This window comes from Rousettus aegyptiacus, unplaced genomic scaffold, assembly GCF_014176215.1.
Source record: "Rousettus aegyptiacus isolate mRouAeg1 unplaced genomic scaffold, mRouAeg1.p scaffold_m13_p_13, whole genome shotgun sequence".
Taxonomy (NCBI): Eukaryota; Metazoa; Chordata; class Mammalia; order Chiroptera; family Pteropodidae; genus Rousettus; species Rousettus aegyptiacus.
The window spans coordinates 15,286,019-15,308,375 of record NW_023416288.1 but is presented as its reverse complement, the minus strand read 5'-3'; the positions used below and the strand labels follow the sequence as shown (position 1 = coordinate 15,308,375).

Below are 22,357 nucleotides of genomic sequence, written 5' to 3'. Positions count from 1 at the left end.
GCCAGGAGCCTTTCCCAAAGCGTTTTAGTTTTGTTTACAAATGAAACCTGCAGGCAGCTGTTCAGATCTTTGGGTGAAAGGGTCAGCGGCCAGATCTTCCTACTGCTCCTTTAATGACTCATCCAATGACTTCTCCAGGACCAATTTGGTTTGGTTAGCTTGGAGCATAAAACTCATACGTATAGCTTTTATTTGGATTCTGTGTTGCAGTTTTTCCTACTTGTTTATCTGTTGATCTGAGTTTGTCCGCTTCCCCCCATATATATATATTTAATGTTGAATGCCTCAGAAATTTGTGTGTCATCCTTAAACAGGGGTCACACTAATCTTCTCTATATCGTTCCAATTTTAGTATACATGCTGCCTAAGTGAGAACAAAATACTTCTTGTGTACTGAAAATTTCTCTGATTTCCTGGTCCACCAATGCCACCTTCTACTGTTTTTCAGTCTGTTATGGATCCTTTTTTGGGCATAGCTTTACTCTAATTTCAGTGGCATTTGGGTGGGAAGGAAATAGATATACGTGTTACTCTGTCATACCTATAAAGGTGTCAGTTTAAACTAAGGGTTATTGAGCTTTTTTTGCAAATGTCTAGGTAGTAAATATTACAGGCTTTGTGGGCTGTAAAGTCTCTTTTGCAGCTATTCAACACTGCTATTTTAGTGCAAAAGCGGCCATAGACAATATGTAAATGGATGTAATAAGCTAGAAATCAGGTGAAAGGTCAAGGCTAGCAATAAAATATAAACTTGGGACCCATCAACATAGTTTTGATGTTTTATATTTAAGTCCATAAGTCTCGAGGAGATCACCTACATTGTGGGTATAGATAGAGAAGAGGAGGGGGTCAAGGAGTTAAACTTACTAACATTAAGATGACGGAAAAAGGAAGAGGAGCTATCAAAAGAAACAAAAGGCATGTAGGAGAGTATCATTTCCTAGAAGTCAAGGAAAAAAAATTTTTCAAGAAAGGGAGTAATCAAACTTGTCAAATGTTGCTGGGTGAGCAAGTCAGGTGAGTACTGAAACTTAATTGCTTGGTGATCTTGACAAAGAGAGGATGCAGTGGAATGGTGAAAGATAAAGCTGTTTAGCATAGAAGAGAGAAAATGGATGAAGAAGGCACAGGGATGTGAACACAGTCAACTGTCTGCAGGGGTTTCCGCTTCTGGCAATGCTTGCCTAAGTTATATGTGCCACTCCTGAGAAAAACTGGAACAGCAAGGCTCAAAAACTCCCTGCCTGAAGGTATTGGATAGCTAACAAAACGATGAAGAACAGTAAGTTTTGGAAGATGAAGGAAACCCAGGGAGGTTAACCCAGCACTGAAGTCTACTTTTTCATTAGGAGAAGAGGTAGGTGAGAGGTTGAGAAACTGAACAGCACTTTTAACAACCTCAAGAGACTAACAGGACAAAATTTGTAATCCAGAGTATGTCCAGGGGAGAGTCAGATAGTCACTCTCCGCCAGAGTTAGAGTTGGAATCCTAAAAAACTAACTCTTAGAAATTTCTCTTCTTTCATCAGAAACAGTGGAACTTCTTACAATGTTCTGGTAGAAAATAACGGCTAATCTAGATTTCTAAACATCAAAAATATATCCTTACATAATGAAGACGAAATTAAGATATTTTCACATCAGAAACTTGTGAAAAAAATTTTTTTCCAGCAGGCATGAACTCAAAGGAACACTAAAGATTTTTTTTTTTTTTTTTCAGGTAGTGGGAAAATGAAACCAAATGCAAGCAGGAAAAAACAAAGAGTAACAAAAAGGGTAAATGCGTATAAATCTAAATGATTGTATAAAACAGTAGTTGTAATTCATGTTATGTCTTAATGTATATAGAATTAAAATACATGACAACAATGTCGAGAGGATGTTAATGGAAGTTAAAAAGGTCTAAGTTTCTTAGATTGTATAAGAGGTGGAAAAAGTGTCAATATCAGACTTTGCTAAGTCAATGATGATGTAATTTCTAGAGTAACTTCTAAAAGTAGTAAAAAATCTATAACTTATAGAGAAGGAAACTGGAATAGTAAATAATCTCAATCAATTTGAAAGAGACAATATAATAAAGAAATAATGAATATAGAACTGGCAGGAAAATAGAAAGTAAATAGTAAGATGGTAGAATGGAGTCCAAATATGTCAAAAATTAAATTTAATATACAAGGTCTAAATGCTGTCATTAAAAGCAATATCAAAATGCAATATACACACACACAACACACACACACACACCTTATTGTTGAATTGCACACCTGAAACTTACTGGATTTCATTAACCAATATCACTATAATAAAACTAAATCAATTAAAAAATTAAGAAAATTAAAAGCAAAGATTGCCAAACTGAGTTAAAAAACAACTATGTGTTCTTTCAAAAGACACATCTAAAAATATGAGAAAACAGAAAGATTGAAAGTAATAGAAGGGGAAAATATATGCCATGCAAATACTAACTGAAAGAAAGCTGAATAAATTAATATTAAAGCAGGCAAATATTTTGAGGAATTTTGTTTTGAAGGTTTGAAGAGAAATAGGCCAATAATTAGAGGGGAACATTAGCTCAAACTATTTTTAATTTATTTTTTAATATTTGTATACTAATGGGAAAAATACAGCAGGAGAGGGGTAAATTGATGACACAGGAAAGATGCATACAATTTAAGAGCAAAGCTCTTTGAGTAGAAAATTAATGGGATTCAGTACTGAAACAGAAGAGTTGGCCTGAGAGGTGGAGACAGCTTTTTTCTTGTTGTTATAATAAGCAGAGGATAAGAGTACCAGATGCATGTACATTAATAGATAGATTTGTTGTTGAAAAGATGATTATATCTATTTCCTAAGGAAATTTTACTAGTCGAGTATACTACTGATTTGCACGGGGGGAAGATATAATATAGCAGTTTTAATAAGAGGAAAAACAAACTTACTGTGGAAATATACAAAGGTTAACCAGTGCTGAGAGTTAATTTAACATTTGTGATCATAAATTTAAAGTGGAGCTGGTCAGTGTGGTAGTTGTATGTTTTTCCATCTTTTTCGGTGAGGATGTAGAATAGGTGAAGAGTCGAATGTGTGCTCAGGTGAAGCGAGCTATGATGTGGGCATAGTTGCTCTTTATAAATGCTACACTTCCCAGACAAAAGGAGACCTTCACCCCCCCCCCCTTTGTTCTCTTTCACATGTGTTGGTAGTGAGGTAGTGAGTGTTTGTAGCTCTGATTCCTCTGAAAAGCACTTCTCAGCACACCCTGTGTGACCCCACAGCTGGTTGTTCTCTGAAATTAGAATGAGGACTATTTAGCACTTTTGGTTCTCAGCTCTGGGCCTACTTGCCAAATTTGAGAAAACAAGGAGCCCACTTATTTATCTTTATTTATTTATCTTAATATTTATCTTCAGTGATAGTAGAACTTCAAATTACAAGATGAAAGTAGGGCTAGAATAATTTTTCAGGTTGTGTATTGAGGCTGTGTATTGTCAATCACTGTGGCATGGTCATCATAACCCCCAAGCTTAACTCCATGGTTCTGAGTCTCGGAATTTGTCCAGTCAGTCACTCCCTGCTGCAGCCAACATGCAGGAGTGGGTCTTGGTCCTAAGAAGATCAACAGCTTCTTCACCACTACAATCTTGGCACCTATGTTCCTTTCCCTTCTTCTCTCTTTTCAATGTTGTTTGGAAATAAAGACATTTTGCTGAGGGTGCCTCATTTCAGTGGGTCATGCCTCTGGGCAAGGGATTAGCAAGTTCATGCGATCTCATCGGTTCAATAATTTTGTAGCTGCATGAACTGGCAATTTGTTCTGGGCACAGCTGGGTATCCAGTAATAATTCTAGGAATGTCACATACTCACTAGCAATAAATATGAGCCCTGACCAGCTGAAGAAGTAGAATTAGCTGAGAAGGAGAAGATACTGAACTTTAGCCTCAGGTTATGTGTAATGGTCACAAGTCAGTAATTTATTCAATTATAAGATTCTTTTCAACAAATGAGAGATCAAATAATTTATTGCTTCTTCAAAGGGCCTCTTGAAAACACCTGGAAAAAATAACATGAAGAAAGAAGACTTCTAATTAACTAAGTACATTTTAACATTAAATCCCAACTAGAATTCTAACACTTTTACTTTGAAGACCAATTTTAGAAAAAAAGAGCTACTACATCTTGTTCATTTTCTTGGAAGAAAATTCCAGACTTAATGTTACCAATGAAAGTTACATATTTTTGTTATTAATTAGTATGTTTAGTTTTATAGATTCCATGCTTAATAGGCCATAGTTTCTTACAGGCTTCCTCAGACACGAGGTCTATGGCCTGAAAATCAGATGAGAATTATATATTTCTTTTTATTGTCTTAAAACAATATTAAATGTAACTCATTATTAAAATAATAAAAAGACATACTTTTCATAATTTTTTTTTTTAATACAAAGATTATAAGATCCCCACCAAGCACGTACTTAAAGAAAATAAACCCCAGGCAGACTGCATTTTGAGTAGAAAGGAAGCTCTGTTTGGGGAAATGAGGCTTTGGATTCCTGGCCAGCAGCTGTTTTAGATGCTCTTCTTTGTCCTCCAGGAACGCCCTGAGTGACTGTCCTCCATAACCGTGTTAATTATCTCGGAATTTTTATAAACAAATACCTTCCTTTTTCTTCTCACTGATGCAAACTGTTTGTCTTTCATATTTACATTTGTGTATGCTAAGACTAAAAAAACCACGTAGCATCCCTTAGCAACTGATTATTGTAAACAGCATACGACATACAGAACACACACTCTGTTTTAATTAAAAAATCTGCTTCTCCTGTAGAATTTCCCACTTTGTGTAATAGCTTCATTCATTAGGTCATCCAAGTAACAGAATCTTAGAAGCCCATCTTAAATGCCTTCCTCCCTCTCACTCCTCATATTCTATTGGTCATGAATTCCTGGAAATTCTATCTTCTACCATAATTCATTAGTTTCTTTCATCCATCCTGTCTGTAAAGAGATTATTGTCTCTATCCTGGGATATTTCAGTTATCTCCTTAGATATTCTTCCAGCCTTCCAACTTCCTCTCACTCATTGGCCCCCATCATTAAATTCATTTATTAGATAATATACAGATTGACTTTTCTAAAATGGAAATCTGATTATGGTAAGCTCCATTTTATGTTTTTCCAGTGTCTTCCTCACTCCCTGAAGGACAAAGCCCAAACTTAGTTTCATGTCATACAATGACTTTGTTGATCTATCCTTCCTGTGTCCCCACCAATCTGGTATTTTTTTTTTCTCATTCTTTATTCCAGGATGTTAGTACTTCCAACACATCTCACCCCATCATTTTATACCTCCATGTTGCTCACTATGCTGTCTTCCCATTCTACTTGACTCATACTTTAATTCTCAGATGAACTTGTTCCTCACAGCTTCCTGACTTTGCTCTTCTAAACAGAACTGTTTTTTTTCCTTAGTGATACCAGTAAGCCTAGAGTCCATTGCTGTACTAAGATTGTCTTTCCCTGAAACTGTGGGGAAGTCCCTAGCAGGGACTAGGTCACTTTAATCTTAATATATCCTGGCATTTACATCTTGATATGGTTAGCACTGGGTCTGGTACACGGGAAGTGCTCTATAAATGTTCATTGAATTAGTAAAATAAAACTCTAGCTTATACCAGAATATATTTGTTCTTTTTAAGATTGTTTTCTTCTGCTTATAAAAATATTATCTTGCTACTGTAAAAATTTCAGAGAAGATACAGTGAATGGTCTAGTTTTCAACATCCTGTGAATACAAATTGAATCTAGATGTTTTGTGCTTTACTTCTAAGGCTCTTGTACATCTACCTTCTTTTATCATTGGTAATTCTCCAAAGGGTTTATTTTCTGTGTTTAAGAATAGCTCTATTGTTTTTTATTTTTTATTTTTATTTATTTATTTTTTATCACAGATAATAGAGACAGGACTCCAATAACCAAGACAGAACTCAGCTGTTGTCCCTGACAGCTTCATCGAAGTGCCACTTCAGGCTGGCATCCTGTTCCCAAGTTGCAGTGTCTGTGATGTGTTTTGGTACCAGAAAGGTTGAAACTTGATTTCTCCCTCTCAGTACTGAAGTGCTGACACTTTGCCATCTTGCAATGCAGTTGAGAATGCATCCCAGAGCTAGTTGATTATGGTATATGTGTCATGCTTAGTTAATTGGTCCCATAGTTATGGCCCCTCGCTGAATCTAGTTTGCAGTTCTAGACCCTAGATGCCTTTTTCTCTTAGGGCGAATTCTCTCTCAAGGGTACCACTGTCTGCTTTGTGTCCAGTCATGCTAGTCTCAACTCGTTTCCTATCTTTAGACATGTCTCTGTGTGTCTAAATCCCAATAGTTCACAGAATTCAAATTCATACTCCAGAAGATTTCTTAGTCCCCATGTAATAGTGAATAATTATCCTTTGTAATAGAACAACAAAAAAGTGAATTCCATTCATGAATATATTGTTTTTCCCAATTTGTACCATTAGCATTAGCTCTACTCTCTTTAATCATAATAAATGATTTACCCATATAAAAGGTTTATAGTTAGTTTTGCTAATTTTGAAAGACCTCTTAAGAATGCTGTGTTAAAGAGTCCTGATAGATGTATAGTTTGCTCTTTAGGGAACTGGTTCAGGGTCTGCTTTTGCTAATGTATTAAGGTAAGTTCAAATAAATTGTGCACATTTGGAGAAAATTAAGTTGACTTTTTCTCTTGGATAGCTTTGAGTTTTATTTTGCTTGGATGTATATCTGATGTTATTCTGTTGCTTTACTTGCGTAGACACAATCGGTATTTTTTTGAGATAGGTGTTCCAAAGTTCTTCAACAACAACCATAAGCATTGGATATACTTGTGTGGTAGATTCAGATGATATACTTTTTCATGGCTCATGATGCCTTTTAATGAGTGGCAAGTACTGGTATTTCAAGGCCATTTATTATTTATAATGCTATGCACAGTCCGACAAGTCGGATTTGGTTATTCAGCTTTACTGAACATGGAAAATGTGCTAAGATTATTTCATTTTTTGCTTTGAATCGAAACCGCAAGGAAATACACATATTTCAAATTCATTACTCAGAAACAAAGACATATATTAAGATATTCAGTGATCATTTTATTAAATGAATACAAATTTGAAATGTTTATGAGGAAATATATCGAAATTGAACAAAAATGTTGTAAACAGCACTTCTACAACTGGGAAGATAGCTCAGTTTTATTAATTTTGGTGGCATCTTCCCAACCATGTCTAATCTTCAGTATCTTCTTCCTTAAGCATGGCAGGAGTAGTATGCATTTACATACCAGGACAACAATTGGAAGAAAAACAGCTATCATAAAAGTTGGAGGTGTATACCATACAAATTGTTTTATATCTACCCATTTATTCCAGGCAAAAATCAGTGCATGTATTGTGCCCAGTAGAAGGGAAACAATTCCTAGCTTGCTCTGCAAAAGAAAAAAAATTATCTTGTTGAAGATTGGTTCAATAAGTTTATTCCATCTTACTTCATCTGGATCTGTTCAGTTGCTTGGAAATTCCTTCATTCATCTATAATTGTTTCACTATTACATTTTTCAGCAATGTCCACTCACACATTTCCATTTTTTTACATGTCTCCACTCATCCTACTTTTGGGTAATGCCTTTGTCTCCAGGCTATTTAATCTGAGAAAATTCAAAACTATTCTCCTTTCAGTCTCGGCTAATCAATAATACTGTCTTCCCTTTCTCCACACTTTGTTTTTTCTTATGACAGTTACTTTATGGTGCTTTGTCTCTTGTGTATTTGCCTTAATTTTGTCTATGAAGACACATCTAAAATCAAGGACTCTGTCTTACTCATCCCAGGATCCCTAAAGAATCAACACAATGATCTGTGCATTTTAGGTGCTCAATAAATTTTGGTGAGTTGACTGAAAATTAGTGCAAAAATCAACTCAACTTCCACGATCTTTATTAATTGTGAAGGCAACTAAAATAATTGACTGATTTTGGTACATGAATACAAAGTGAATGAGCTTGGCTTATGTAAAAAAAAACAAACATTCTGACAAAGTGGAAAATACGAACAATTATTTCAATGTTTGAACAAAACATAGAGATATGGAGATGTAAAGAAAAATTTCAGCTTGCATTGGGATCCTTGGCACTCTCCAGATAAAGTGCTTAAAATTAGTTGTTCACTTAAGCAATTTTATGACATCCTGACAATACCTCTTCTGGATAAATTTTTACTTCTAATCACTTTACTGGAAATGGTCGTTAGCCTGCCAGAATGCATCCAACTCACAATTATTCAGCAGTAAGTACTCTTAAGCTGCAGTGAATATAGTCAAATAGTTAAGTTTATATTTTCAGTTATAAATCTCCATGTAAATCAGAAAGTAATCAGTCACTGGATTGTAAATGAAAAGTTTCTAGGTAACTAATTGAAAAACACATGTGACTGGTTGGAGATTAATTTTACCAAATATGCATTATATACTTATTGTGGGCTTGGTGTTGTACACATAGTGGAATGGGTTCAGTTGTCAAGATGCGGTGCTTGAATTCTTCACTAAATCTGACAAGTGGTGTTTAGTTAATGTGTGACAGGCAGAACAATATAAGAAGGAAGTTCTTTAATAGGGAACAGAAACTCCAATATCAGGCTAAATCTAGCAAACCAGCGAAAATTGCACTTGGATAATGTGGCACCATCTCTAAGCCATATTTGAGTAATTCAGATGGAGACATACTTTTCAGCTTAATCAGATGTCCTGATAAAGTGTCTGTAGGAGTACACGTATGAACATGTAGAAAGGATAGTGGGGAATGTCTGATTTTGTGAGAGTTTCTATAGCTTTAGCTTTTATGGGAATAAAAGCTGAAGGTATGTAATTTAAAAAATCTTGGCAGTGCTTATGACTCAATTAAATTTAGTCCTTTGAATCTTGTCCAATGTGGATCCCCTTGTGAATTCTGGTATACCACTCTTTTTAGGATTTAATCTATCACTAGCAGATTAACTTCAGTAAATCTCAGATAGTTTTCATTCCAAGAATATTGAGAAATTTCAAGAAAGCTCCATAAAATGTAACTTGAAAAAAGGAGACGGTAAAATTATATATTGAATACTTGTGGTAAATAAAATACCATATTTCAAGAAGAGATGATTTTTTGTAGATAGTACAAAGCTGCATATTTAAAAGATGAATAATGAATCAGGGGCAAAAAGTTTTTATTTTTTAGAACCTAAAAAACCATAAATATTAAATATCTAAAATGTCATATTTACAATTATTAGATGGACAGCAAGTTGTCTAACAAGTTTCAAATGTTTAGAAATAATATTTTTCTTTGAGTAATGCCTTTTATTTTTGTCTAGAAAACACTTCTATTTAGCAGCAATAGGAAAAAATTATAGGAGAGCATATTATTAATTGGAACAAGTTTGCTATTAGAAAACCATTTGCTAATTTTTATGGGGTAAAGTCAATATACTTCATGATATTATTAGCACAAAAAGATTTGCCTCTCTGAGAGAAGTTATTTTATGTATCATTTACCTGTATATAGTGAAATTCTCTCCATGTCAAAGAGTCGCTCACAGATGGAATAGATGTCACAGCCAACAGAGCCAGTATTGCAAGTGCCACAATTCCCAGAGACACGTAAATTTCCATTCTCCAAACATCATGCTCAATCCAGGCATCTTCTTTATTTTGTTGGACCTGCCAGAGGGCAAAAAGAGGACAGAAAGAATGTAAACAATACTTATTCCTACATCTGAACCTCCTTCTACACTGGCTCTGGCTACTCTGGAAGGCCTGATCACTGGGGGCCTCTGCAAATTATGACTTTGCTTTTGTACATCTCTAAAAGAAATAACTTAGGAGTTATTAATCATTTTCCTTGAATGCAACATTGATATGTTTTATTTATATAATAATTATTTGGTTAGAGTTATAATGTACATGAGCATGTGGCAAATAAGTAGAAAATAAGAAAAGTTAACATTAAAAAGTAATCTTGTGAGGGTTGTAGAAAATCGAAATATGTCCCTGTCCAGGAACAAAATACTTGTTTATACTGTTAAAGTTGTAGTTTACTATTTTCAGCTTACAATAAATTCCTCAATATAAAACTATACAACCAAGCCCCAATGAAGAATAACAATAAAAAATTTTTAATGCAGATTATTGTTTCAACACAGGGTTTCAACAGGGGTTGGGGGTATTGATATTAAAATGACAAAGAGTGAATCTGTTAGGTGACTTTTTAGTTTAGTGATATTGTCAATATCATCATCCTACCTGTTGATATGCCCAGTTTAGCAACTTGTATCTGTAGGATCGCCTCATTGGATAGGATAAACTATAAATTGCGTGCAGTATAGCAAAAAAAAAACTGAGAAGCCCAAATTGCTTTCTTGTTAACATCCACCTATCCAACCAATGTGGAAATTTCTTATATTTGGTTCCGTTACGAAGCTGTACCACTGCTGCTATCACACCTGGCAAATAAACCAGTGCCAAGAGGGTGATGGAAACCATTGGCAACACTTTGTTGACAACCAAGATTGGAATCCTATAAAAATACTGTTGATGGGAAGTTACAAAAGGCTGAACTACTTCCCTCAGAAGAGTGTAAAGGAAAGTCAGAGATGATATGATGGTGGCGACTTTAATTGGCAAGCGCCACTTCGGAAAGAGTTTTTGTTTGTGTTGAAGCTCTCGGGGGCAATCAAATGCATCAAAATGGGTTGGTTGGTGTAAAAGGACAGGTCTTTTCAGCATGCTGGTCTCTCCTGAGTCCTTAGTCTACAAAGGAAAGAAAGTAAACATCTTAAAATTAAAACAATGGGATTTCCTTAAACTAATTACATATTGCTCATTGTACTTAACAGTAAAAAAGAACATTCAGAACCTTACTTTTTGGAGACTAGTTAGCTGAAGAGATGGCATAGTCTATGTAGCACTAATCAAAGGTTCACTTAGCTACACTGGGGTTCTCCATTAATTTCTGTTACCATTTTTCTTTTGATAGAAGAAGTACATGCTTCAGCTATCTGCACTAATGGTAGACCATTGTGTTTCTATCCTGAAGGCATAAAGGATGGAATAATGGAACTGGGATACTAAAACTGAAAAACTTAAATAAAATCTAGTAATCTTTGGTAAAATTAATAAAACATGTAAATTGTAACAATTGTGCTTGCTTTTTAATGTTTTTATTAGTTGCTGGGTAATTCTCTGCAAAGAACTGAAGAGTGAATTCATTAGTTCAAGTACAAAGGATCAGGAATAATAGTCATTACTTTAGATAAAAATATATAATTTCTCTCATGTAGTCTCATACTTTGATTTTATATTTCTAAAATACTCATTTGTGTGAGTACTGATAGCAGTCTATTAGAAGTACAAAGGCTATATAAATAATTAAATCCCATAGAGGTTATCTATTTCCTGAGAAAGGTATAGTTCTTTACCCAGCTGCATTTCTAGATACTCAACAATTCGAAAGAAGGTTACATTGAATATGTTGTCATTTCCCCAACTGAGTGATATACCAGCAAATCAAAAAAAAAAAAAAAAAAATCTCAAAATGAGAAATTATATCAGAATGTTTCATATTGTTTTAATTTACTAATAAATTTACTTTCTCACCCAATATGTTATTCCTCATTTCTTATAGCTCTACATGTAAAACCATAACATTTCAATGCTTGAAATGTTAGTGATTACCTTGTTCATTTCCACATTTTATGCAGAATAACTTTATTTCACATAGTTTTCTATATTTTGGGGGGTTTAAAAGTGACCTCTCACCATTTGGCTTTTAGTAATAAATCATGTTACACCCAATGCTTTTTCCAATTACTCCACTTAGAAGGGAGTTGAGCATGATACATCATCTGCCATATCTTCACGTTAAAACAATCTAAGTACAATCAACTGAGATCAATTTTCTGGTTCAGGGTGAAGAATTATGTAACAGCAAGTAAGACGGTTACCCTCAAAAATAAAAATTTTATTTTATGCACACTTATTTTATAGAGTATGTGCTTTTACTATTTTAATTACTTTTCTTATTAAAATAGTTAAGATAAAATAATTTGTTAAAACTGCAGTTAGGATCATTTAGAAAGGTAAAAAGAGTTTGAAACCAAAATTTTTCACCACTTTTTCAGTTAAATAATGTAGTAAGAAATATTTAATCTTGAGGTGGGGCAAAAATGGAATCAGTGCTTTTTATTCCAAAACTGAACTTGTTTGGTTAAACAGTAAATGATCAATTAACTTGATGATCTTTAGATAAGCTGCCATGGTGCCTATTAAAAAAAACAGATGCTTATGAAACTACTGTTATATGGGGACTGATGATTCTTAAAACACTTAGACCCATATAATGTTAGAGCTGAAAGGGCTTTGGAGAAGATCTGGTCCAACTCTCTCACTTTAGAGATAGATCAAGACCAAGGATTTTTCAGTGACTCATTCAAGGTTATTCAGCTAAGTCCATGACAGTCAGTCAAGGTACTATTTCTTTCCTATATAACATGGCCCTTCACCCATCACAATATCAGTGATAGGAATCACAATCAGCAGACTGGGTTGAAAACAACATTAGGAGATATAGGAAAGTATTTAAATTATGTTTACAATTTTTAATTAGTTAATTATTATTATTTTACCAAATAATCATCTTCTTCTAGATTTCTCCTAGGCTTCATTTTCCAAAGTTCTTCTTGGTTTGTGATGTTTTGTCTACTTTCCATTAATTCCATAAAATAATATATGGCTTCAGCCACCTATGAAAATAAAAATAATTACCTTCAAGTCTATGCTATTTATGATATTAGGGCAATATGAAAAATTTACTCATATAGGGACTAGAGTGGCAGATAAAGTATAATCAAAATACAGATAGTGACTGATTTACACATTTAACCTTATATTATACTCTGTAAGAATCTCGAACCAGGGCCCTTTTGTCAGTAATAATAGCTTTCCTTTGTCCAACTATCGGTAAAATGTATGACCTAGGTATCCATGTGGCATTCAAAAGGTTAGACTGTTGCCTTTTATTTTAGGGGAATTTACCTCCAGGGGCTCATTTAGAGGAAAGCCAACTCCCCTCAAAGGCAAATAGAATAATGTTATCAATGGAGGTTGGAGCTAGCTGATATAGCTCAGGACGTTGTGTTTAATAGACTTTGGGGGTTGGCACTGGAATCTGAAATAATAAATAAATGATTTTATGGGAAAATGTATTCTGAGTTTCAGACAATGAACAGAATAGACACACTTGGTAAGGCAAACGCTGACGGTGGCATAAAGGACTGAAAGGTTATATTTTTAGAGAGCCATTTTCCTGTTAGAGTAATAGGCTGGTTTTTGTTGGTAAGATATAAATTGTTGGTATATTTCCAGTGGGTTGTGAGTTGTGTTAAATCGACATACACACTCTTCTGGTCAACCCTGTGGAAATTAATTTTGCCAAACTTCCTACCTAATAAAGAAATCTTTGCTTTAACACCCTTCACAGATCCTTATTCAGGCTTGGTGTGACATCTTTTAGGAAAGAGAAACATATAATGTCACAATATTATTCATTGTTTTTATTTGTTCTAAATTTATTTCCAGTGGAATATATCTCCGATCTGTACTTTATGAAATTCAATGAGAAAAGCAGATTAGATATACAACAATTTGATTGAGAGAAAACATTCTAAGTGTTTCTGAATTTTAGAGCACCTGTAATACTTCATTTAATGGAAAATCGTTTTCGGGAGCAGTTTAAAATACTTAAAACATTCTCCAACTTTTAAAGGTTTGATCTTCACAAGGAAGAAAGGAGCCATCTTTACATTATGCCAATAGTTGCTGCTGTTGAGATGGTCTGAGAACATTTTCCATATATTCTATTTTGAAATTTCACAATATTCGTGCTGAGGATATTTGTTGTTTTTGTCTGCCCACATTCCTTCCCCCCCTTATTAATGTTATAAAATATTTCCTACACGTGGAGAAAGGCCCCTCCTTTGGCCATGAAGTGGGCATATGACTCAGTCTTTGCTCATCATAGTTCTCCATTTCCTTGATCACGCAACCCTCATTGACCCAATTAGTCCTTCTCTGATATTTATATATGGAAGTGGAAGATAAAGAGGATACATCTTTAACATTTTAAGTGGGATAATAGAAGCCTATCATGCTTTCTTCTAAATGTTATAAGGAGGAAACCATCTTTAATAGAAGAAAGCTAACACTCAGAAGCACAAGCAGGAAATAGGGAAAGACATGAAAGAGTTCTGGTGGCATATTTTAAGTATTTAGAGTCCCTGAGAACAGATCCTGAATTTTTCAGTTGCATAAGCCAATACTTTCTCTTTTGCATGTAAGTTAGTTTAAATTGGGTTTATATCACTGACATTTGAGAGAGTTCTGATAAAAGCATATGGTAATCAAGAATTTATGAACTCAACTCGATGATAGATACTGAGGGTGAAGAGAGAAATGAGACTTCGTGCCTGCTCTGGAGGACTTTACAGTATTTTTCCTTAGCAAATATTATTCCTAATCATTTGGTGATTTAGTCAGCATTATAAATAGAGTAATTTTGGAGGGGGTGTATGTGCGTCAAGGAGTAGAAGTTTTATCTACTGTAATCAAACGAGAAATTCACACTAGTTAGAAGATATTTTAACTCTGTGAGTTGCAAGATAGCAAAAATGTTAACATGCAAATATATGCTTATTCAATATTAACTCATTAACTATAATGTGAACAACAATGCCAGGCAGTGGGTATACAAAGTTAAATGAGATGGAGCTCTCAAAAATCTCAAGGTCTAGGAGAGAAGGCAGACATTTCAACAACTGACTGAACAGATGTGCAATGAATCCTAAAGGAAGACAAAGTTTTATAGATACGTGCTGACATGAGAAGTGTGAGGGCTTTCTCCTAGTCCCGGTCCTTGGGCATATAGCAAATTGGCAGTGTTTGCTGATTGAGGGCCACTTTTTACCAAATCTGGATGAAAATCCAGAGTGGCACTGGAGAGGTATCTAGCCATTCATCTGCATGGTAGGGAGACCAGGATGAAGAGCAAAGCCAAGGGAAAGCCCAGGGCAGTGAGGGAGCTTGATGACTGTGTAGCCCACAAACAACTTTGTGCCCAGAAGCCAAGAAAATAAAACGTCAGTCAATAAAATGTTGGTTTCTATCAGTCATTAACCAAATATATAATTAACCAAATATATAATTTAAAGTCTACCGTAAACACAGGGAACAGCAGTGTTCAGATATTAGGAACTCCAGAATTTTACCCAAAGTTCTCTAACTTTTATCCCCATTAAAAAGCAAAGCATATTCCTGATGTGACTGTTCCATTGTGCTGTAGCAGGACCACTGACCTAATGTTTCTGCTAAATATTGACACAGCCCAACTGACTACTGTTTATATGAAGAGTTTAGACTATGAACAAAATCAGTGACAGGGATACATTGTGGATTACATTGCATTTGCAAACCTTCTATGCTTTCAAGTACACACTTGCGTTAACACATTTAACTATGTGAAGGTAGATATTTTTCTTTACTGGGCTGTTTTTTAAAGCATTGCTTCTTCTCTATGCTTAACATTCTGTGCTAAATGAACGACCTTTTATTAAAGGTCAGAATGTTGAGGGGAATGTTTTTAGAAAAAGAACAGAGTAAGAAATTTGAAAATGTCCCTAAATTTTACGTCTACAAACCTTTTCCAGTGGATATGACCCATGACATAGATAAATAAAGCTTTGATTAACTATTTGGAGGGAACTTAAACTCCAACCCAGATCCCGAAAGAGTAGGACTAATGTTCCAAGGATTTAAAATGAAAAATTCTTGTTTCTAGAAAAGCTAAAGATAAGTTGCACGATTTTAAGTACTATGTACCAATCATTCATCAATGCGATGCGAACTCATGGCGATTTTGCCAAGGTGGCAAACTTGCCATCAGAACCCAACTTAAGGACAAACTTAATAACCCATCATTATACCCCTTGAGGCCCCAGCGAAAAGGCTTCCTTGTGAGTTTCTGGCTCCCAGCCCCTGGACCGGCTACAACGGAGCGCTGTGCTCTGCGGGGAGCTGGGCTGGAAGGCAGAGCGCCCTGGAGTTGCGCGTAAGGGGCGTATTGAGCGGCGCTCGCCGCGGAGCGCCGCCCGGGTCCCCGCCGGCTGGCAACCCGCTCCAGTCCTCCCGGGACTGGGAGCCGGCGGCGGCCTTTGGGGACACCCGGAGGTGGGGAGCAAGCGGCGAGCGGGAACGATTCAAGGGACTCACCCGCTTCTCGGCGTGACCTGACGGTAAGTTGCGGCCGCAGTGGTCGCGCTGAGGTGCCAGCCCCACGCGGCGCGCGAGCCTCGGGATCCCGGAGCCTGCTCCGCTGTAGACCCCGCCTCCTTGTCAATTTTCGGTTTAGCGCCACCTGTTGGCGCCAGGCATCTCCACCGCTCCTGCCCGGAACCGACTGTCCTCTCAGGTTCCAGCGGCTGAATTTAGGACTTCCTCTACATTGCAACCTGGCCGCTTTGGCCACCCCTCTCCCGCCCCCCCAAAAGCAGTCCTACGCCCGCGGTCAGCTACGCACCCCCCCCACTCCTCGCCTTTCTTTAATCTCCAAGTAACGAACATTTGTGCAATTCTTTAGAGCAGCGGTTCTCAAATTTTAACGTGTATCACCAGTAGTGCTTCTTAAAACATCGATTTGGGCCCCTCCTTCACAGTTTCCAGCTCAGTAGGTCTGGGATGCGGCCTAAGATACTGCATTTCTACTCGGAGGAGTAACTCCTCCGTTCACATTCTCTCTTTATCTGTACCCCTCACATGCTGAAGCACTCTCAGACCGCACTGTGAGACGGACTCTTATAAAGCTTAGCTAGCTCATTTAAAACTTCACAGCAACTCTGTAAAGTGGCTGTTATTCACAGTTGAGGAATCAGAATCTGAATCTCTGAGACTGACTTCCTCCTTAAGTTGTCCAAGCCTGGTACCCTAAGGCATACAAGCACCATCCCTTAGCTAAATAAACTCTTTCCTTCCTCACCTCAGATATTAAAGCCAACTTCCCATACCCTAGCCTAATCAAGCACTACAACCTAAAGCAAAGTTACTGTTACTAAAAGTTGTAGGTTGTTTCTTAAATATGAGAGGTATAGAGAGAAAGAGAGAATGTTAACGGAGGATTTACTCCTCTGTGTTGAAACCAGCCTCAAGGTAGCGTGTCTGAGACCTGAATTGCAACATCTGGGGATTTGGTGTTCAACATTCCCAGAACTAGTCTGACTAGAAAAAGCAAAGGAAAACCAAATGCTCGACCACATTTTCCGTGATAGTCTTTTACTCAAATAGGGCGCCTGGGACTGCTCCTGTTTTAATGTGTGTATGTTTTTTTGTTTTTGTTTTTTGTAGTCATTGACTTTCCACAAAGTAATGTTAAAACGTTTTGAAAATTAAATTAGTATGGACTGACGCCTTGTGGTAGAAATAGAATCTTACACTTTATTTCTAGTGGAACTGTAAAATAATCATTTTAAAAAGCTTAAAATTATGACAAATTGTTAGATATGTTTAAGCACTGTGGAATTTTTAAATGATCATGGGTCTTAAATGATCAAACAAAGCAATGTGCTTTCATTTTTTTAAGATGACAGAACAAAGGTCATCCTCTTTTTCAAAATCTATTTTGCATGAAAGAGAGCAAGAAAGTATTTATATATTAATATAAATTGTCTAATTATAGCAAGCTCCACCACTTAAACCTACTTTTCCTCTTCTAATTTAAACATTTAAAATCAAGCCCAATTTTTTTTTTTTTGTTTTATAATTAGACCAATGATTTTATTTCTGCACTTCTTCTGAAAGTTTTTTTGGTCAATATTTTATTGTGGTGAATAAATATATTCAAAGTAAAATGATTGAAAATGTGAGGTTGTTTACTAATTAGTTTGTAGATATTATAAAGGCAACATAATATTGGATTAAAAATGGTATTTAAGAACTTTAATTAAGCTGTCACCAGTTAATATTATATATAAAATTTATGAAGTTTTTGTTTAAAAATGATCTGTGATTTGGGTATGAGGTGAAGAAAAAGAATTTTTTTTGAGAAATACAAAGCCAAAGCATCTGAAAATGTTCTGAATCAGCCTCTATAGCCCCTACTATTTAAAACCAGTATGATTTGTGGAAAACAATGTTATGCTACTACAAATGTTGAAAAGCAGATTGCTAGTTTGGATATGACTAGTAAGAACTGGAGGATTTTAAAATAGGAATTCAACTGTGAGCTACAGACAAATTTGGATCATTCAGAATAGTTTCTAATAAACAATAGTTAGAGAGCATATTAACAAAACAATTCTTTAATGTTAATTGAGATCAAATACTAAACTAGTGATTTCACACTAACATGTCATGGGGAGAATGTAATAATTCAGAATCCGTGAGTGCTTTTACCTGACCAACATGCAATCAATCTTCCAACTTGATGGGGCTGCCACTTAAGAAGTAAATTGAGTATAATGGTGTGAGAGAAAAATTAAAATGATCATACTATGAAATATAATTACCATGAGCAATAGACAGTAAATTTTAAGAGGATGAGAAGAATTCTATTTAGTCTTTCTCTTTTAGGAATTAAACTAACTCCTAAGGGTACAGTGATTCAATAATGATCAATAGTATTTCCAAATCTTCCTGTGTAAGAATGGTTGGACTTCTTTTAAGATGAGGCAAAAATTACCTAGAGTTCATGGAGAAATATTTTGTCAAAATGATTGTTTTAACACAGACATGGTAAAATTCTACTAGCCTAATGTTTTGGTTCTATTAGCTTCATATGATAAATTCTCTTCACTAGTTTAAGATCTACTGGCACAGTAATGCTCAAAGTATGTAGTCAGTTCATCCCCAATGTTTGTGTGTGAAAGCGGTTGGAGGTAGAGAGAAGATCTACCCTTGGGAATTGAGATTTTAAAAATTCTTCCATATATTTTTCCCAGCCCTGGCCCTTTATTAGCTCATTTCCCAATGTAGTTTATAGTCAACATCTGTTCTAAGTGAGTTTTAAGAATAGGTGGCTTATTTTGAGGTTCACAGATCCATTTCTGCCCAACTACTGCTTAATGATGCTCAAAATTCCATGACAAAATATATTTGATTGTCTTAAAATCTGTTGTGATCTATGAAAAGGCTAAAGGCCCTGGAAATTGTACCGCATTAAGCTCTACCAGTTATTTACATCCTACTATGAACGAATATTTCAGTAGTTTTATGAAACTATGTTCTGGCATTAGGAATGAAATACTAGGATATGAAATGTTAATACTGGGAGATAATGAAGGGGTTATACCTTAGGGGAAAAAATGGAGCATTTGGGCCAAGGGGACAGGTTTCACCACCTTCTAATATGACTTAAACTAGGTAATTTCTCCTTTCCCTCATCTCCATATCAAACAATACATGAGCTTGCCATTTTTATCATTGTATCTCTTGTAACTTAGAGATGGATAGAACAGATTCATTATAAGTATTTGTGGAATATGATTTTAGCACCGAGTCTCAGTAAAATTATATAGGACATATAAATGTGGAACCCATGAACGTCTAGACATCATGTACCCAAACAGTGGGCACATATCCTTTTATTATTTGTTTTACAGCACATTTTTGTTTGTGCACACAGGTCCAGGGGAAGGCCTTGACACTGAAAATTTAGCTCGATGAGCAAAGGGCAGGGGAAGAGTGAAGGAAGGTGCGGGCCACAGTTTATTAAGGTAAACTTACCTACAAGGCGTGTCTGGGCAGCTGCAAGACAAATGAATTCCCACACTGCTTGGCAGGCACCAAAGAATTATATAAAGAGTATGGGCGGGGGCAGGAGGGGAACAGTCACGGATACTGTTATGTGACTATTACTGGGTATGGGAGATTACATGCTTGACCAGGTTAGGACAAGGTCCTGTTCCAGGAATCAGCATGTAATGGGAGGCAGGAGAGGGATAGGGATACTGGTTCATGTCAGAAGGAACATCAATTAGGATCAGTTTTCAAAGGGTATTGGGGAAAACAATCTCCCTGTGTTGACCTAGATCTAACTCACAGGTCAGGCAGTGGTCACATCTTGGAACAGATTTTCCTCTACAACTTTCCTTAGTCTGTGTCCTCCTCCTCCTCCTCCTCCTCCTTCTTCTTCTTCTTTTTTTTTTTTGTTCTAGAAACATGTGGGGCCGGGGTTGCATTGTCACAGGAACTATAGGCTTTAGATGACTTGGGTTAAAGGAGACAGAGAACTGGTATAGTCAGATTTAAAATTTTCAGTAATAGACTCTGCCTCATAAAGTCCTTGGCATAAAGAACCATGCTTACTAGTTCCTAGATTTGAGCTTCCAGAAGAAAGGATGCAGGGAAGGCTACTAACATTTATGAAATGCCTACTCTTTTCTGGGACATGTTTAATTTTCTCAACACCCTTGCCATGTAGTTATTACCCTCTGTTTGTAGGTGTACTGAATGAAGCTTAGAAATTGTAAGTAACTTGATCACATTTGTATGGTTTTTAGAAGTTGAGCAGGGACTTTAACCAAAGTCTATTTGACTCTAGAGCTGTTTCCTCTGTACTATACTGCCTCTCTGACCATAAATAATCAGCCAAGAGTTCTCCAGGCTACACCATATTGGGAGATTCAAAGGAGTAATAGTTAAAAGAAACCATTCTATAATGCATCCAGTTTTCCCTCATTTGAAGTACTGGCTAAGCTACTATAACAAAGAAAACCAAAATAAGGTGTTTCAGGAAGATAGCTTTATGCTCATGTAATAGTCCCACAGTGAGTATTCCATGTCGGTGGGGTCATTCTGCTCCATGAGGTTGGTCATTCGGGCACTTAAGTCCTTCCGTCTTGTGCTCTGCTGTCTTCTAGGGCACTGTCCTTGGCAACAGGATTAAAGAATGTCATAAGCACATCTATGATCTAGCTTGCAAGAGAGAGAAAGAGTACAAGTCCAAAGCAATTTATTTTCATGTAAGAATTGAGGCAGATATTACACAATCACTTCCTCTTACATTCTATGGATGATAATTTACTCATATGGTAAGGCAAGCAAGGAGATATAGTCTCTGGCTGAGTGGCCAGCTTTTAAGGTCTATTACTATGGAATAAGAGATAGAAAAAACAAAAACAAAACAAAACAAAATAAAACTATAAAACCTATTTATTTCCAAAATAAACAAAAAATTTATTTTAAAAAAGGGATAGCAAAGTTTGGTGAACAACTAGAAATTTCTACCACATTCTGATCTTCGACTCTGATCTTTGTGTTCCTACCAAGCTTGGAGAACTTTGATTTCTCTTTTTGTTAGGTTTAACGTCTTCCTCATTTTGAAGCCTGTCTGAAGGTTCAGAGTAAACTTGTTTCTCACAGATCAGTTTTACAGTGGAGGCTGACTGTTAGTGCCCAAACAACCTGTTTTGTGTCCTGACCTCCAGCATTGTTGTGTAGAGTTTCTCTCACATGGTCCTCCTGCTGGTCCTCCAAGTACGCTTGGACATAAGAAATACTCAGTGGGAGCACCACGTGATTCCACCATGGGACTCCTTTCTACTATGGAATCAATTCTTCTTTTTAATTAAAAGTAACCAAGTGCCTGCCATATCTGAAAATCAGTACTAGGGGCACTCAGAAGGAAAATCTTAGTTTTGATGAATTACCCCAAATAATCCTATTCTTTCAGCGTCCATTCTACTTTAGGGAGCAACTGCCCAGTTCTATGCATCTGCCTGTCCATGGTTATTTAATGTCTCAAGAGTGGAGCATTTGTGCACACTGATCTGGAATCACTTCTTAGCAGCTTTTCCAGTTTCTTACAGCATCTTGGATTTCTGAAGTCTTTCTAAGGACCTGAGACAGGTTTTATCTTTTATTAGCACAGAAAATACCTAATCCTTAATGCATATTATTTAAATCTATTTATAAATGCTTATCGAGTGCACCACATATATATGCGTGTGTGTGTGTGTATATATATACATCCTATAAGATAAGTAACTTAAACAGTCACTTAAAAGGTTCCTGCAAAGACATTATAGTTTAAAGATAAATATCTGTAACGAAAGTATAAGCAAACAAAAAGAAGGCCAAAGAGCTAGCATTTTTGTTTTTGTCTAGCTTTATTGAGATATAATTGACATATAAAATTGTATAAATTTAAGGTGTACAATGTAATGATTTGGTATATGTGTATATTGCAAAAGGATAACCATAATAACATCATTAATGAATTTTTTCG

General features: G+C 36.0%; 1 protein-coding gene and 1 non-coding gene across 2 annotated transcripts; both read right to left on the bottom strand.

Annotated features, from left to right (window-relative positions):
• Nucleotides 1-269: 269 nt before the first annotated feature.
• Nucleotides 270-376, bottom strand: LOC118610858. Its single transcript, XR_004954121.1, has one exon. It is a non-coding gene; the product is annotated as a U6 spliceosomal RNA (small nuclear RNA).
• A 6,747-nt stretch (nt 377-7,123) lies between these two features.
• On the bottom strand, nt 7,124-16,453 carry STEAP1 (STEAP family member 1). The gene is made up of 5 exons (XM_016149624.2): nt 16,351-16,453; nt 12,714-12,830; nt 10,333-10,839; nt 9,586-9,750; nt 7,124-7,483 (listed from the first exon to the last, which is right to left on the bottom strand). The coding sequence occupies exons 2-5, from the start codon at nt 12,804-12,806 to the stop codon at nt 7,226-7,228; spliced, it is 1,023 nt and encodes a 340-aa protein (XP_016005110.1). The 5' UTR covers nt 12,807-12,830; nt 16,351-16,453; the 3' UTR covers nt 7,124-7,225.
• Nucleotides 16,454-22,357: the final 5,904 nt, after the last annotated feature.

Excerpts from the sequence above, each read along its gene's own strand:
- STEAP1 (XM_016149624.2), bottom strand. The coding sequence starts at position 12,806 with ATGGAATTAATGGAAAGTAGACAAAACATCACAAACCAAGAAGAACTT. Across the intron at positions 10,840-12,713 it reads TAGAAGAAGATGATTATTTG|ACTAAGGACTCAGGAGAGAC; the intron begins GTAAAATAATAA and ends TTTCCTTTGTAG. Across the intron at positions 9,751-10,332 it reads TAAACTGGGCATATCAACAG|GTCCAACAAAATAAAGAAGA; the intron begins GTAGGATGATGA and ends GCCCTCTGGCAG.